Source organism: Mesocricetus auratus, unplaced genomic scaffold (genome assembly GCF_017639785.1).
Source record: "Mesocricetus auratus isolate SY011 unplaced genomic scaffold, BCM_Maur_2.0 Super-Scaffold_100003, whole genome shotgun sequence".
NCBI lineage: Eukaryota > Metazoa > Chordata > Mammalia > Rodentia > Cricetidae > Mesocricetus > Mesocricetus auratus.
The window spans coordinates 5,427,356-5,442,221 of record NW_024429188.1 but is presented as its reverse complement, the minus strand read 5'-3'; the positions used below and the strand labels follow the sequence as shown (position 1 = coordinate 5,442,221).

At 40.8% G+C, this 14,866-nt stretch overlaps 1 protein-coding gene across 1 annotated transcript; it reads left to right on the top strand.

Annotated features, from left to right (window-relative positions):
• Positions 1-2,280: 2,280 nt before the first annotated feature.
• Positions 2,281-4,175, top strand: LOC121139808 (germ cell-less protein-like 2). Its single transcript, XM_040743802.1, has one exon. The coding sequence runs from the start codon at positions 2,317-2,319 to the stop codon at positions 3,808-3,810; it is 1,494 nt and encodes a 497-aa protein (XP_040599736.1). The 5' UTR covers positions 2,281-2,316; the 3' UTR covers positions 3,811-4,175.
• The last annotated feature ends 10,691 nt before the right edge of the window (positions 4,176-14,866 follow it).

Here is a 14,866-nt window from a genome sequence, read left to right as displayed (position 1 = left end):
AACAGTAAGTTTCCATATGTCTTTGTAATGTATCCTTAGCTTCTGGTAACACTTTGGTTAACCTTATGTCACCGATTTTTCTACCCATCTCTGCTTAAACTTCCCCCTCATAGGTGGAATTTTTATATTAGAGATTTTTTAAAGTAACAGGCTTGTAAAACACTAAATAGATTCAAAGCATTTCTGAGAAAACATTAGAGAAGAAAGACCCAACACAAAAGCCAATAAATAAAGAATAAAACAAGAAGTGCCACTTGGATGGAGTAAAAGGCCCATGGTGCCAGTATAATCCAAAACTTGTAGTGACACTGTTGTGATCAAAGATCCTAATAACATCTAGTGTAGTTTTATCTTCACTCTTCTTACAGATTATTCCTATAAACTAACAGTGTAAATAAAATGACAGTCCCAAAACCTATGTAGATTCAACCAATATCAGATTCATAATAAGCAGAGATGACAAAGAGCAGGCAAGACAGTGAATGAACATTCTTATTACCTCTGCAAACTATCATACAGATAGAGAATTAACAAGCATAGATTGGCAAGTTACAGGGCAACATGTCCTAGAGGAAAGAAAATGTTCAAATCAGTTTTGAAAACAGATGCAGACTTAAAGAATGCTAAGTTTTTCATGCTCTTTAGACTATCAATCCTTTATTCTTACCTGCTTCTGGGAAATGGAGAGGGACCTGGAATTGACATGTGAAGCAACCTTGTTTCTTATTGGAATTTGAATTTAAAAATGAAAAATATATATAAATTGCAAATCAATAAAACAAAAACATAAACCATGAATACTTGTACACATATGACAAATAATTGGATTTATAATGAGCCTAATGTCTGTTATGCCACGTTTGTAAGACCCCAAAAAGAGACCACCAAGGAGCTGACTCACTGAGGCAAACTTTAATGTTAAGTTATGAGCCTCACCAGTGACCCTGTCCAGGAAACTGGCATAGCAGCTGCAAAAAAGGGTGTCTGACCTGAATTGGAAGGGGTTTATAAAGGAATAAAACCGCAAGCAGTGTGGTACTTACCTTGGCTGTTCAGGATTGGGTAAGAGTAGGTGACCTTTGGATTCATTGATATGGGGATAGAGGAATTTCTAAATTTTTAATAAGAGTTGCCTGAAAGAACAGTTGTGACAAGATGTTATTTATCAAACTAGTCATTGCCTGACCATCCATATGGGGTCATTTTGACCAGGATGGGCTCTCCTTGGAAATGTTTATGGTCCTTTGGCTGGAGTTGAATCAGCCTTGTGCCACACGGCGAATTTCTTAAGGAGGCTTTTTCTGAGGATGGAGTTAACTCTCCATTATACCTTGCTCTTACAATGCCAACAAAATGTTTTTAAACCTGTATATGAATAGGCAAAGCATACACAAAAATTTGGGGAATATGCATGCAACCACATATATGAAATTAATATTTGTCTACGCATACAACCACATGTGTGATTTAATACATGTCTTATATAGTAATCAAAAAGAATAATAAAATATGCGATAAAAATGTCTACCATTTAAACTGCTAAAAGTTGCTGGTATTTAAAATCAATACAACTGACAGTTGAGTGCTTTTTTTTGGCTTTTTGTTTTGTTTTGGTTTTTGATACAGGATTTCTCTGTATTGCTTTGGAAGTTGTACCGGAACTGCTCTGGAGACCAGGCTGGACTCGAACTCACAGAGATACACCTCCTTTGCCTCCTGAGTGCTGGGATTACAGGTATGAGCCACCAACCCCCAGCACTACAGATGAGTGTTCTAAGGTACTCCATGGGTTATGAGTTGGAATGTGTACAATCCTTAACACTCATCAAGATGGGTGTAACCTGGACGTTATGTTTACAGAAAAAACTTCAGCTTACAAGCCTGAGGCAGCAGGATATTGACTGTGAGTGAGGTCAGCTAAAGCAACATATGTGAGTGACCCTTTGGAAACCATGGAGGAAAAATAGAGGGCAGAGGAAAGGAGAAGGAGAATGGGGAAAGGAAAAGAAGAAACAAGAAAGGAGAGAAGGGAGGAAATTAGGTAGAAGGCAAGGGAGAGAAGAGGGAGGAAGGAAAGAGAAGGAGGAAGACAAGAAGCTGGGTCACATGCCATACTTTTAAAAGGACTGCTGGCAGTGGGCGGGGCCCCTGCTCAAGGGCACGGGTAGACAATGAATAATGGCTTGCCATTCTGTGACTTTTGAGACTGTGCCAGAGAAATGCAGTGAGCTCAGGCAGTCCTGGCACACTCCAGTAATGGCAAGGGAGAGAAACCTCTGCAACAGTCTCCTTTAGACGTTCTAGGTGTTTTCATCCATGGGACATTGCAGCAGCCGAGTCTGGAGACCTGAGGACTCCAGCTTGGCAGAGCCACAGCAGCCTGAATGCAGTGCTGGTTCCAGAAGCGTGTCTGGCAGTCGCAAGCGCAAATGGAGCAGTTGGGACAGGTTGGGGCCGAGCTGGAGCATTCACGGATCTCTGGTAGTAAGCCTACAGCAAGTTTTTGGCATATTCTGCAGAAAGAAAAGGAAGCTCGCAACTAAGTATACTTACCAAACTTTATTTTTGGGTGGGGAAGACAGTGATGTCAAAATCTATGCTCTGGGGAAAGTGTGGTCTTTGCACAAAGCTTTTTTATGCCAGTCGGGGTACTTTGCTGATATGCTCAAAGATACTTGGAAAGAACCGCACAGTGATATTATTGAACTGGAGATTAAGAACCATCACATAAACATCTGGTCCTTGGATTTTGTGTTTGGTTCATTGTACAGGGACGAGGACTTGCCAATGAAGCCTCGACAAATTCCTCATGTTCTGGCAGCAGCATGCCTGCTTCAGGTAGAGCAGGTAATTCAGCAATGTAATGAGACCATGAAGAAAACCATTAGTATGAAAACTGTGTGTTCATACTACACAACAGCAGAAACATATAGATTGAAATCTGTAAAGTCACAGTGCTTTGACTGGCTTCCTTGCAACTTGATGATACACCCAAATGTTAGACTTTACAGAGAAATTGATATAAAGATCATGTATCTACTTGTGTCATCATCTGATCTACTCGTGGTGCAAAAGGAATTTGATCTATATACCACCCTAAAAGCATGGATGTTCCTTTATTTTAATCCTCGCTGGAAAGGTTCAGTGAACCATCTCTTTGCTAATGCCAACAGCTGGCTTTCCAGGCGCATGGAATGCACTGACAACACCACTTTTCTTGAAACTGAAGAAGGGCTAGTATTTCAACCAGTGTTCAAACAACTGAGGTTTCAGCATATCATCTTTGACCTGGCCTCCATGACTATTCTTGAACAAGATCGCCTAATACCTTTAGAATGGATGTCCCCTGTTTATAAACAACAGTGGTTGACTTTGCTATGGGCACAGCAGCACAGGGAAATTGGGCCGAGAACCATCAATGAAAAAGAACTTGAAGGATGCAGCATGAGATGTGGTATAAGGATTAATGGTGATGGTGCATATTCCTGCAAGTGGTCAGGTTGCAAATTTGGCTTTTCTTTGCGTATCATCTTTATCAACAGCGATATTATTTTCAAGCAAAGTCGTCAGTACCACAATGACTCTGCTGGCTTAAAACAGGTACGGAATGTAGTATTCAGAATAACGTTGTTGCGTTTTGACTCTGATGGAAAACCAACTTTCAGTAAGACAACTGGTCATAAAATTGTTACCTTTAAAAATAATGAGGAGAAAAGTGTAATGCAGTTTGACAGCAACATTTTAAGTTTCCCATTATACCTTTTCTGCAACTTCCTGTTTATATCATTAGCAAACACAGGGAACCTGTAACATTTATTAGACCACAGGAGCAGTTTGAGAACATTGAATAACTCATTTAATATGAAGGCTGTGCTAAGAATACCATCAATATGACTGACAACACAATGAAAAACAAATCTTAGGAGTTTCGTACCACCACAAATGAATGCTGTCTATCTTCCCTTCGTTTCTGTACCTTTGTGAAGAAAACTTTAATATCCAACAGAGTATTAGTCAAAACAAATCAAAGGAAGCTCGTCTATTGATTTCCCGTCACCATCAACAGTCAGTCTTTGAATGGAAATAAGAGCCTTTATTTGTGAGGAAAAACATCTAAATAAACTTGTCAGATAGATTTTGACCCTAATGTTGAGACAAAATAAAAAAATTCTCTCCACGGCTGAAACTCTTATATCTTATCTATAAGCTTGCAAGATTTAAAATCTTGGTCAAAAAAGACAACTGACATTAGTCATTGTTAATGTATGCGTTCAAATAACCAAATAGTGTCAGGTTTTTCCATATTATGTATCATATAGTTTATTGGATACTTTAGAATGGTTTTTCAGATTATTTTTTACATGACTTGGATAACTTTTACTGCTGATTATCTTTAAATACATGTGAACATTAATATATATTTTCTTTTTTTTTTTGGTTTTTCGAGACAGGGTTTCTCTATATTGTTTTGGAGGCTGTTATGGAACTTGTCTGTAGACCAGGCTGGCCTTGAACTCACAGAAATCCTCCTGCCTCTGCCTCCAGAGTGCTGGGATTAAAGGCATGTGCCACCAATGCCCGGCTTAATATGTTTATTCTTATAATTAAATATCATGTCATATAATATATAAGCAAATGACTTATATATACAATGTATTTACATGGAAGCATACATCTTTACATACACATACTTATGCGTTTATGTAACTCTAAATGAAAAGAATGAAATTTTTGAAATGGATAAACAAACCAGGAAATGAAAAATGGTTCTTAATGATTCCAGTATTCTAGTTATCAAGAGATGAGTTATTTCACAGTATCCTGTTCACTTTCTCAATCTTAGTTTCTTTTCCTGTTACTTTTATAAAATACCCACAAGATAGCAACATATGGAGTGGGGGGCTGGGAGGTGGGAGAGGGAGTTTATCTCATCTCATACTTGTAGAATACCGTCCATCATGGCAGGAGTTTGAAGCAGCTGGTCACATAAAATCTCAAAAGAGATGAGCGCTATGAAGTACTCAGCATTACCATTGTCGAGCTGACCATTCTAGCTATCACAACTCTACCCCCTACCAACAGGTCACACAAAGCCATCACTCTACACCCATAACCTTCCATTCTTTTGTCCTCATAGGATCACAACCATCTTATGGTATAAAATGCATTTAGTCCTACTTGAAAAGTCCCCATAAACAGTTCCAACATTTTTTTTCATTCCTTTGAATTAACTGAATTATTTTTCTTTCATTTCCGGCTACCTTTTGTTTTTTATTCTCACGGACTCCCCCCAACTTCTGGGTCTATCTTCTAACATACCCTACCAACTTCATTTGTTTTTATATATAATCGACTGAGTCCAAATTGTTGTCCATACGCACATGGGTGTAGAGCTGTCCACTGAACTATGGACAACCTACCAGGGAACCTATCTCTGAAGAAAACTGACTTTCTCTCCCCAGATAGTTCTCAATTGTCTGTAGCTAATCAACCATAATTGGAGCCTTGTGAATTGCTCCATCAACTCTGCTGGAATAAAGATTACGATAGATCATATGGGAGACTTGGGTGTTGTGTATGCAATTTTAGCTGTTGATAATTGACTGACGCTGCCCGTCATGTCTAAAAGACATTGTTTTGTGACAGTCCTCTTGACTTCTAGATCTTTCAGTCTTTCTGCCACCCTCTTCTGCAGTGTTCCCTGAACCATGAGAGGAGGAGGAGGAAGAGGAGGAGTTGTAATGTTGTGGAGTATGCATCCCAAACACTTCCACATATGGAGAACTCTGAGGTTTCTTAATTTTGAACACACAAAGTAAAAAAGAAGTTCTATAGGTTAGGGGAAAACCCTTTCTTAGGCAGTTGGTTTTGAATAAAAAGGAAGGCGTTCCCCATGGACTTTCTGTCTTTTAATGTATTGGGATCATCAGAGGATGGAGTCTCCAAGAAGTTGTGCTTTGCCCTCAGAAGTCATTTCCCCTGGTCTCAGTGCAACACAGCTTTCCCTGTGCTGATCTCTTTAAGAATTACAATTGCACTTTGGCTGCCCATCCCACAATGAGGAATGCTGTCTCAGACTGGACTCTTGGGGGAGGGTTTAGGCCCTGCCCTGGGTGAAATGATAGACTCTGGAGATCCTACAAGGAGGGCCTCACCCTTCCTGGGGGATCGGAGTGGAGATTAGGTTGTGGACTGGAGGTCCTGGTGGGGGCAGGAAGCAAGATTGTTTCTAACTTAAATTTTAAAAAGGAAGAAAAAGAGAGTCAGAATTGCTTTCTCAGCACTAGCCTGAATACTGCCTGTTTTTAAAACTTCTTTATTTCTGTGTGTGGTTTTAACCTACAGGTATGCCTGCACAATACTTGTGTGCCTGGTGCCCATGGAGGCCAAAAAAAGGGCACTGGATCCTCTGGGACTGGAGTTATAGATGTTGTGAGCAAGTATGTGCGTGCTGGAAATTGAATGCGGATGCTCTGGAAGGGCAGTCAGTTCTTTGAACCATTGAGCCCTCTCTCTCTTGCCTGTCTTGATTTTTCCTCTGCAAAATAAACTGGTCATTATCTTTAAATTTATCTTCATTCAGGCTAAAGAGAGAATGAAGGCTAAGGAGAGAATGAAGGCAGTTTCTCTGCCAAAATATCATGATAGCTTTCCTTTGAAACCTCATGAGTTGTGTCTCAGATTTCTTGTCTTTCTAACTTCTTGCAGACTTGCCCATGAAAGTCTCCTTCCAGCATGTTTCAGCCCAGAAGCATTAGAGAGGGAGGCCAAGGAATCACTTAGGTTCTTCACAGCAACAGCCTCACTTCTCCAAAACCTGTGTCTTAGTTTCTTTTTCCATTGCTGTGCTAGAAAGCCTCTCCATTTGGATTTAAGTTTCCTGTATGGTGATAGACATGAATCTATCCGCAGTCTTCTTCATGTCAGATGCCAGTTATGTCAGCACCATTTTTGAAAATGCTTTCTTTATTCCATTGCATAATTTTAGCTTCTTTGACAAAGATCAGGTTCATAGCAGCATTATTTGTAATATCCAGAACCTGGAAGCAACCTAGATGCCCCTCAGCTAAAGAGTTGATAGAAAAAATGTGGTACATTTACACAATGGAGTACTCCTCAGAGGAAAAATACAATGGAATCTTGAAATTTTCAGGAAAATGGATGGCACTAAAAGAAACCATCTTGAGTGAGGTAATCCAGTCACAAAAAGAGGAACATGGTATGCACTCACTCATATATGGATTTTAGCCATGAATCAGTGGAGTGCCAGCAGACAATCCCACTGCCTGAGCCTCTGGGAAACAGAACTTTCATCCAGAGACTGATGTAAGCAGAGGCAGACTCCCACAGACAAACACTGAACTGAACTCCTGGAATCCAGTGTCAGAAAAGGAGAAATGATCAGCAAAGGAGTTAAGACTGGGATGGTTTAACCCATAGAAACAGTTGAACTGAACAAGGGGGAGCTCCTTGACCCCTGATTAATGGCTATGTGGAAAGCATGGGACTGACACAGACTTCATTAATGTAGGTGTCAGTTAGGGGGACTAGGTAATCTATGGGGCCTTGGGTAGTATTTATCCCTGAGGTAAAAACAGACGTTGGTTGCCCATCCCACAATGAGGGATGCTCTCTCAGTCTGGACTCTTGGAGGAGGGCCTAGGCACTTCCCTGGATGAGATGACAGTCTCTGCAGATCCATCATATAGGACCTCACCCTCCCTGGGGATTGGAGTGGATATTGGGTGGGGGCCTGGGGGGCCTTGTGGGAAGATCAGGGGAGGAGAGGAGGGAGAGGGAGCTGGGATTGACACATGAAACAAGCTTGTTTCTAACTTAAATTAAAAAATAAATAAATAAAACAAAAAAAAGAAAGCCTCCCTAAAGGCAACTTCCTAGAGAAATGGTTTGGTTTACAATTCAAGAATACAGTTCACCATGTCAGGCAACTTACTGCTGGGCTTAGCAGACTTCCAAGGTAACAGGAACTTGAAGTATCTAGTCACATTGCAGCCAAAATCAGCACATGATACATTTTGTGTATTCTCTCAGCTTGCACCCTTTTTTCTACAATCTAGGATTCCCCAAACAGGAATACAGGCCCCCTATATTGGGCATGCCTTTCACCTCAATTAGTATAATTAACATACTCCTAAAGGCATGCTGAGAGGAGGAACCTTTCCCAGATCATTATACTCAAGTTGATAATATTAAGAATCACACTCTATTTATGGAATTTACCTTTTCATTTTATTGATTTAAATGTTTAATTTTTAAAGAATTTATTATTTTAATTTTAGATATTGTTTATTGATTCTTTGTTAATTTCACATAATGCACCCCAATACTGCTCTCCTCCCAGTCCCTTCCTATCTGCCCCTACCCGTGCAGGATTCCCCCAAAAAAATATATTAAAAACAGAACATAGCTCCTTCCATGGAATTCCATCTTTCCCACTCCTTTTCCAACATCCTAGTGACATCTGGAGCTGCCAGGAGTCTTGAAGAACACTCCTTTTGTCCAATCAGCCCCACTTGCAAAATGTTCATCACAACAAGTCATTGTTCTGATTTCTGGCACACCAATACCACTGGGCTCTCATTAAAACTCCTCTCAAATACTCTGTTGTTGCCCTGAGTCAAGGAGATTCTGAGGTTGTAGTTCTGCACTACCAGTACCTTTGTGCACTCCAGCAAGTCAAAGATGGGGTAGCTGTTGTTTTGGGTCAAACCAATACCCAGGAGCTGAGTCTGGATGGTAGTTGAACTGGGTAGTTGTGGCCTTTGGGGCCACCCCCCTTGGGTGAGGGGCAGATCCAGCTCTCCTAGGCCCATGCCAATGGGGCCAGCTCTGCCATGCCTATTTTGTGGGGTGGGGCCGTCTTTCCCCAGTGCTAGGGTTAGGTCTCCCATGGAGGGGGCAGCAACAACTCTCCTGCTATAGTGTTCAATGAGGGGCTGGGCCAGCTATCTAGGGGCCAATGAGGGATATGGCTGGTTCTGCATGGGCCTTGGATTTCAAAACATGTTTCCTGTGACTCCCTGTGGCAACACGAGCAAGGGACATCAAACCGGACCATGGCTGATGTTGGGCCAGGGACAAATAGCTGGCTCACAGCAGCAGCCTGGACTCAACCTCATGTAGGTAGGCCTGACTCCTGTGGTAGGAAGGCACTCAGACACCAACATGGCCACAGGTGACATCCCAGGCCCCTGGCATTGGCATTGCCTTTGATGTTTTCAGAAGCTCCAGACAGCAACACAGAACCTGGCTGTTGTAGGGCCTGGTTTCCATACATTGCCCTAGGCAGTAGCCTAGACCCCAGGTGTCTGTGTGTCCTTTGATGGCACCAAGGACCATAGACGTCGCAGAGCCTGGCTGTGGTAGGACCTCGGACGCAGACATGTTCCCATGCAACAGCCCAGGCTAGGACATCATTGTGTCTCCAGATGGCAGTGCTGCCCACCCAAATGGTCATGGCCAAAACAGGAAGCCATTCCCCTGGCATCAACTCAGACCCACCCTGGTTGTGGTAGGGCCACGGACCCACACCTAGCTCCTTGCCATAACCCAGGCTTGTATGTCACCATGGCTCTGGGTGGTGGCATAGGCCATCCAGATTATCATAGCCCCAGGGAAAGCATGGTCCTCGGAGAGCAACATGGACTCAGGCGTTTGACCAGAACCAATTGTCCACAAGGCTTTCAGTGGCTATTGAAGCCTTGGACATCAACATGGGCCCTGGCTATTGACTCCTGGAAGCAACCCAGGCCCAATGTTATCATATCCCCCAGATGGCAGCACAGGACCCTCAGATACACATGGATCCGGTGACAGCGTGGCCCATGGACACCACCATGGTTAGAGGTGGTGGCCTGGATGGCAAGATCGGCCATGCTGTTCAACATCAACTCATCTGTAACAGACGCAGATATACCTTTAGGCAGCAAGCCAGGCCCCAACATCACACTGGTAGTGGGTGGCAAGCAGGATACCAAAATCAGTCCATTCCTCGGAGTCCTTGCCTTTTCAGAATTGTGTCTTACCAAAGCATGTGAAGCATTCTGCCTCTCTTTCTCTCTGATTTCATCATTGTTTACTTGCTTGTTATATGGGCAGTCCAACTGTGGCACCACAAGTGGGAGGGAATAGGGGTCTTTCAGGCAGGCTGGGCCTTGAGGAACCAGGGTTCCCCCATAAGTCTCTTTTGCCTCTAAAGCCTTTATTTTCACTTAGTGAGTATTTATTGTACAGCTCATTTGGGTTCATAAAGACAGTTTCTTTTAAGTATGCTATTACCATTTCCACTTTCCAAACTCTTACTTTGTTCAGTTTCTCTGTTCTACTTCCTGCTACGGTTTTCCTTGTTTTTTTTTTCTGTTTCCCTGTTATATATGTGTTCTATAAAATGTTCCATGTTTCTATACAAAATATAGGTTTCATAAATGAAAGAAAATACAATACTTATTTTTCTGTGTCTCAATTTGCTTAATATGGTGAACTTAGGGAGCATCCATTATCCTAGAAAGAATATAATTTCATTCATTTTTAAAATCTCATTTTTATTTTTTTAAACAATATATTGTAGTCATATACTTTGCACTCCCCTGACTCCTCCCAGATCCTCTTCACTTCTCTTCCCATACAAATTTATGTTCCCCTTCTCTCTGTGTCTCTTATCCCGCAAACACACACACACACACACACACACACACACACACACACAGAGAGAGAGAGAGAGAGAGAACACCAAAAAATAAAACAAGCCTAACACCAAAAAAGACAAAGTATACACTTTTGAAATCTTCCACCATAGTAAAGTTCCTTATGACTTACAAAATGGCTTTTGTTCCAGCCCTCTCCCCCATTCCCTCTTTACCTTGCCTTCCCATTCCATTTCTCATTCAGGCCTTCTAGTGTTCTCTTAACACTTCATCAGTTTAAATTTTCCCTTCTTTTGAAGATCCCCTCCTGCACTCTGGTCCCTTACTAGGTAACTGACCTCTACAGTTATTTGGATTGAAAAACACATGTAAACTTATAAGCTAACAGCCAACTATAAGAGGAAATAAGCAATATTTATCTTTCTCTGTCTGGGTAATCACAGAATGATTATTTCTAGCGCCATCTATTTTCGTAAAAATTCATAATTTTGGTTTTTTTATTTGTTTCTTTTTTTCTTTTAAGCAGGTTTCTCTGTAGCTTTGGAGGTTGTCCTGGAACTACTCCTATAGACCAAGCTGGTCTTGAACTCATAGAGATCCTCCTGCCTCTCCTTCCAACGTGCTGGAATTAAATGTGTGGGCCACCACCACCCAGCAATTTTGCCTTTCTTGACAGCTGAATAATATTCCATTGCAGAAATGTACCACATTTTCTTTTTCTGTTCATTACATGTTGGTCAGCTAATCTGTTTCCAATTTCTGTCTATTATGGATAGAATAACAAAGAACGTGAATGAGCAAGTGTCTCTGTAGTAGGATGCAGTCATTTGGGTATATGCTGAAAAGTAGTATAGCTGGATCTTATGGTATATCAATTTTAAGCTTTCTGTGAAACTCCTTCAATGATTTCCATAGTGGTGGTACAGGCTTGCACTCCCACCAGCAAAGAATAAATGCCCATCTTTCCGATATTCTCACCAGCATGTGCAGTCATTAGATTCACGGATCTTGGCCAATCTGATTGGAGTAAGTCAAAATCTCAAAGTAGTTTTCATTTCCATTTCCCCAATGGCTATAGCTGTTGACTTTTCAGTTATTTCTATTTCATCTTTTGAGAAATCTGTTTTGTTTTAGGCTTCCTGTCTTTTACTTGAGGTACTTGTTTTCTTGGTGTCATTTTTAATTTGTAGTTCTTTATATATTCTAGTTAATAACCCTCTCTCTCCCAAGTAATGGACATTACTCACCCTGTATGGTGTCTTTTGCCATAGAGAAGATTTCCATTTTCATGAGATTCTATTTATTAATTGAGTGTGTGTCCTATTCAGACAGTCTTTTCCTTTGCCAACAAATACATGGCTATCCCACAGTTTCTCTTCTATCAGATTCATGGTATCAGGCCTTTTAGTAAGGTCTGTGATCCATTAGGAGGTGAGATTTTTATAGGGTGCTAAATATGAATAAATTTGCATTCCTCTATATGAAGACATCTAGTGTGATCAGCATCATTTGGTCATGATGCTTTCTTTTCTACACTGCTAAATTTGGTGACTGGATTTATTTTTTGGATTTCAACTGGATTCCATTGATCACCATCTCTGGTGGGTTTTTGTCAATATCATGATGTTTTTATTACTATAGATTTTAATATAGCTCAAAAGTTGGAATGGTTAAATATTCAGCAATTCTTTATTTTTAAAACCGATTCTGACCCTGATGGGAGTAGTGTGGATGCTGGATAGGCTGACTATCCAACTGCATTAAAGATGAGACAGAGACAACTGGTAACATCAGGAAGGCAATCAGTTAATAGTGAAGGCCCCAGTTTATTGTAGTATCATCTTAAGCAATCACCAAAATGTCAAGGGGTGCAATGGCAGAAGACATCTATTGTCACGTATAAAGGGTTGGTAGCAAATATTTCTCTTATTCCTAGAGACACTTCTTTGTAGCAAGTACTCAAGCCCTCAGACACTCAAAACCAGCATGTCTCACCAGCTTTCAGGGTGGGTGTAGACTCCCACATAGCTATTTATATTTAGAATAGGAGCAATTCCCTAATGAGGTTAGGCCATCTAATGCCTACTAGCCAACATCTAAAAGACAATAGAAATTCTGGGATCTCCAGAACAAGTGGCTGGGTTGAAATATTTCCAAAGTATATGGCCCCTGCTATCTCAGGATGGAATTCACCAGGTTTGACAGCAGGTGTCCCACCCACTGTGATATCCTATCAGCTTGGCTTGTTTTGAATCTTTCAATTTTTTTTATTTTTGATTTTTGACAAGTCATTGTAGTGCATGCCTTCAGGTTAGATCCAGGTCCAGTCCTCTGAGTTCTGGGTCTGAAGTGCATGGTGGTTTCAGGAATAGGAATTTACATTTAACCCTTAGGAAGCAACTACGGGCAACAGCAGTGATCCACACAGTGTTTCTTGAACACTAAGGACCAACGTCTCAAAAGGAAATATTGCATGCCTAGTACTAGAGAATTTATTAGTCTGTGACAATTTTTTGTCAGCTCAACTGGCACAGCATATATAAATACACACATGTAGGACATATATATATATATATATAAGCTTATATAAAATATGTAAGTTATTTCTGAGACCAACAAAATAACTGATAATGAATGCTGGAGTGGAATGAGGGCGAAACCATTATTCACTGTCAGGAGGATAGCAAACTGCTGCATTCAATTTGAAATTCAGGTGGAGAATACCAAAAAAAATATTAATCCATCATATGATCCACCTACAACTCTCTTTGATATCGATACAAAGGACTTGATATACTGCTCCACAGATATTTGATCATTCCAATTCATTGCAACTGTATTCACAATAGCTAGGAAATGAAAACCACCTAAATATTCTTCAACTGACTAACAGATATGGACATGGTGGTACATGTACACCATGCAATACTTTTTAGGTCTGTGGACACGTCATAAAATCCTTTAGGCTCTCAATATCATGAAAATTTGTTCTTTCTGCTGCCATCATGGCATATAGTTTTGCTGGGTGAGTTAATTTAAGACATCAGTCATAGTTTTCTATGTCTAAAATGCATTGCTCCTGGCCCTTCAGTTGTTTCCATTGAGAAATCAGCTGTCATTCGGTCAAAATTCTCTTTATATGTGATGTGCCATTTTTCTCTTACACCTTTCAATTTATGTTCTTTGCTGTGTATACTTAGTGCTTTAACTATGATGTACTGTGGGGATTTTCTTTGCTGGTGTTGACTATTTGGTGATCTGTGTTCTCATTGTGTTTGTACGGTGTGTCTTTCTTAATTTTGGAAAGTTACCTTATATGAGCTTGTTAGAGACATGGTCTATGCCAATAGCTCTGCTTAACATCTGACTGTAGGTATCTGTGTCTGCTCCCATAAGTTGTTGAGTGAAGCCTCTCTGATGACAATTGGGATAGGTACTGATATGTGATTATAGTAGAACTTCAATAGGAATCAATGGAATTTTATTCCATTTCAATTTATTTTTGCCAGTCATGTTTGGTTCTATCTTAGGGCTATCCAGCCAGTGGTTCCCAGACCTAGGTTGCTAGGTTCCTAGAAAGTAGAATTGCTCTCTCTCTCTTTCATTGTGTGGGTCTCAATTTGGCCACTCTCACATGTTCTGTGCCACTTTTACTTAAACACATCTTACAGGCAAGACAGACAGGGTTGAACGTTTATGACTGGATTGGTGTCCCAGTCCCCCCAGTGGAAGCCTTGCCTCATTAAGGAAGTTGGCTGCTTCAGGCCTCTGTATCCTACATTACTAGGACTCATCTTTAGAGTCACCCTCATGGGCTTCAGGTAGTTTCCACTGCACAGATTTCTACATTGCCCATCAAATGCTCCCCATTTCCTGTCATCTCTCCCTACACTCTTTCCTTCTGTCCATCCTTCCTCATCTGATACCTCCTACTCTCATCCTCACTTACCCTATGTTACCTGCAAATTCTATTCTATTGCCCCTTCCCAGGGAAATCTACGCTTCCCACTTGAGCCTCCTTTGATTGTAACATCATTATCCTTTATTTATATTTAAATCCTCTTATGAAGTGAATACATATCATGTTTGTCTTTGTGGGTCTCAGATACCTCACTCCGGATGCTTTTTTCCCTAGTTCCATCAACTTGTCTGGAAATTTCATGATGTCATTTGTCGTAAAGCTTCTGAGTAATACTCCATGA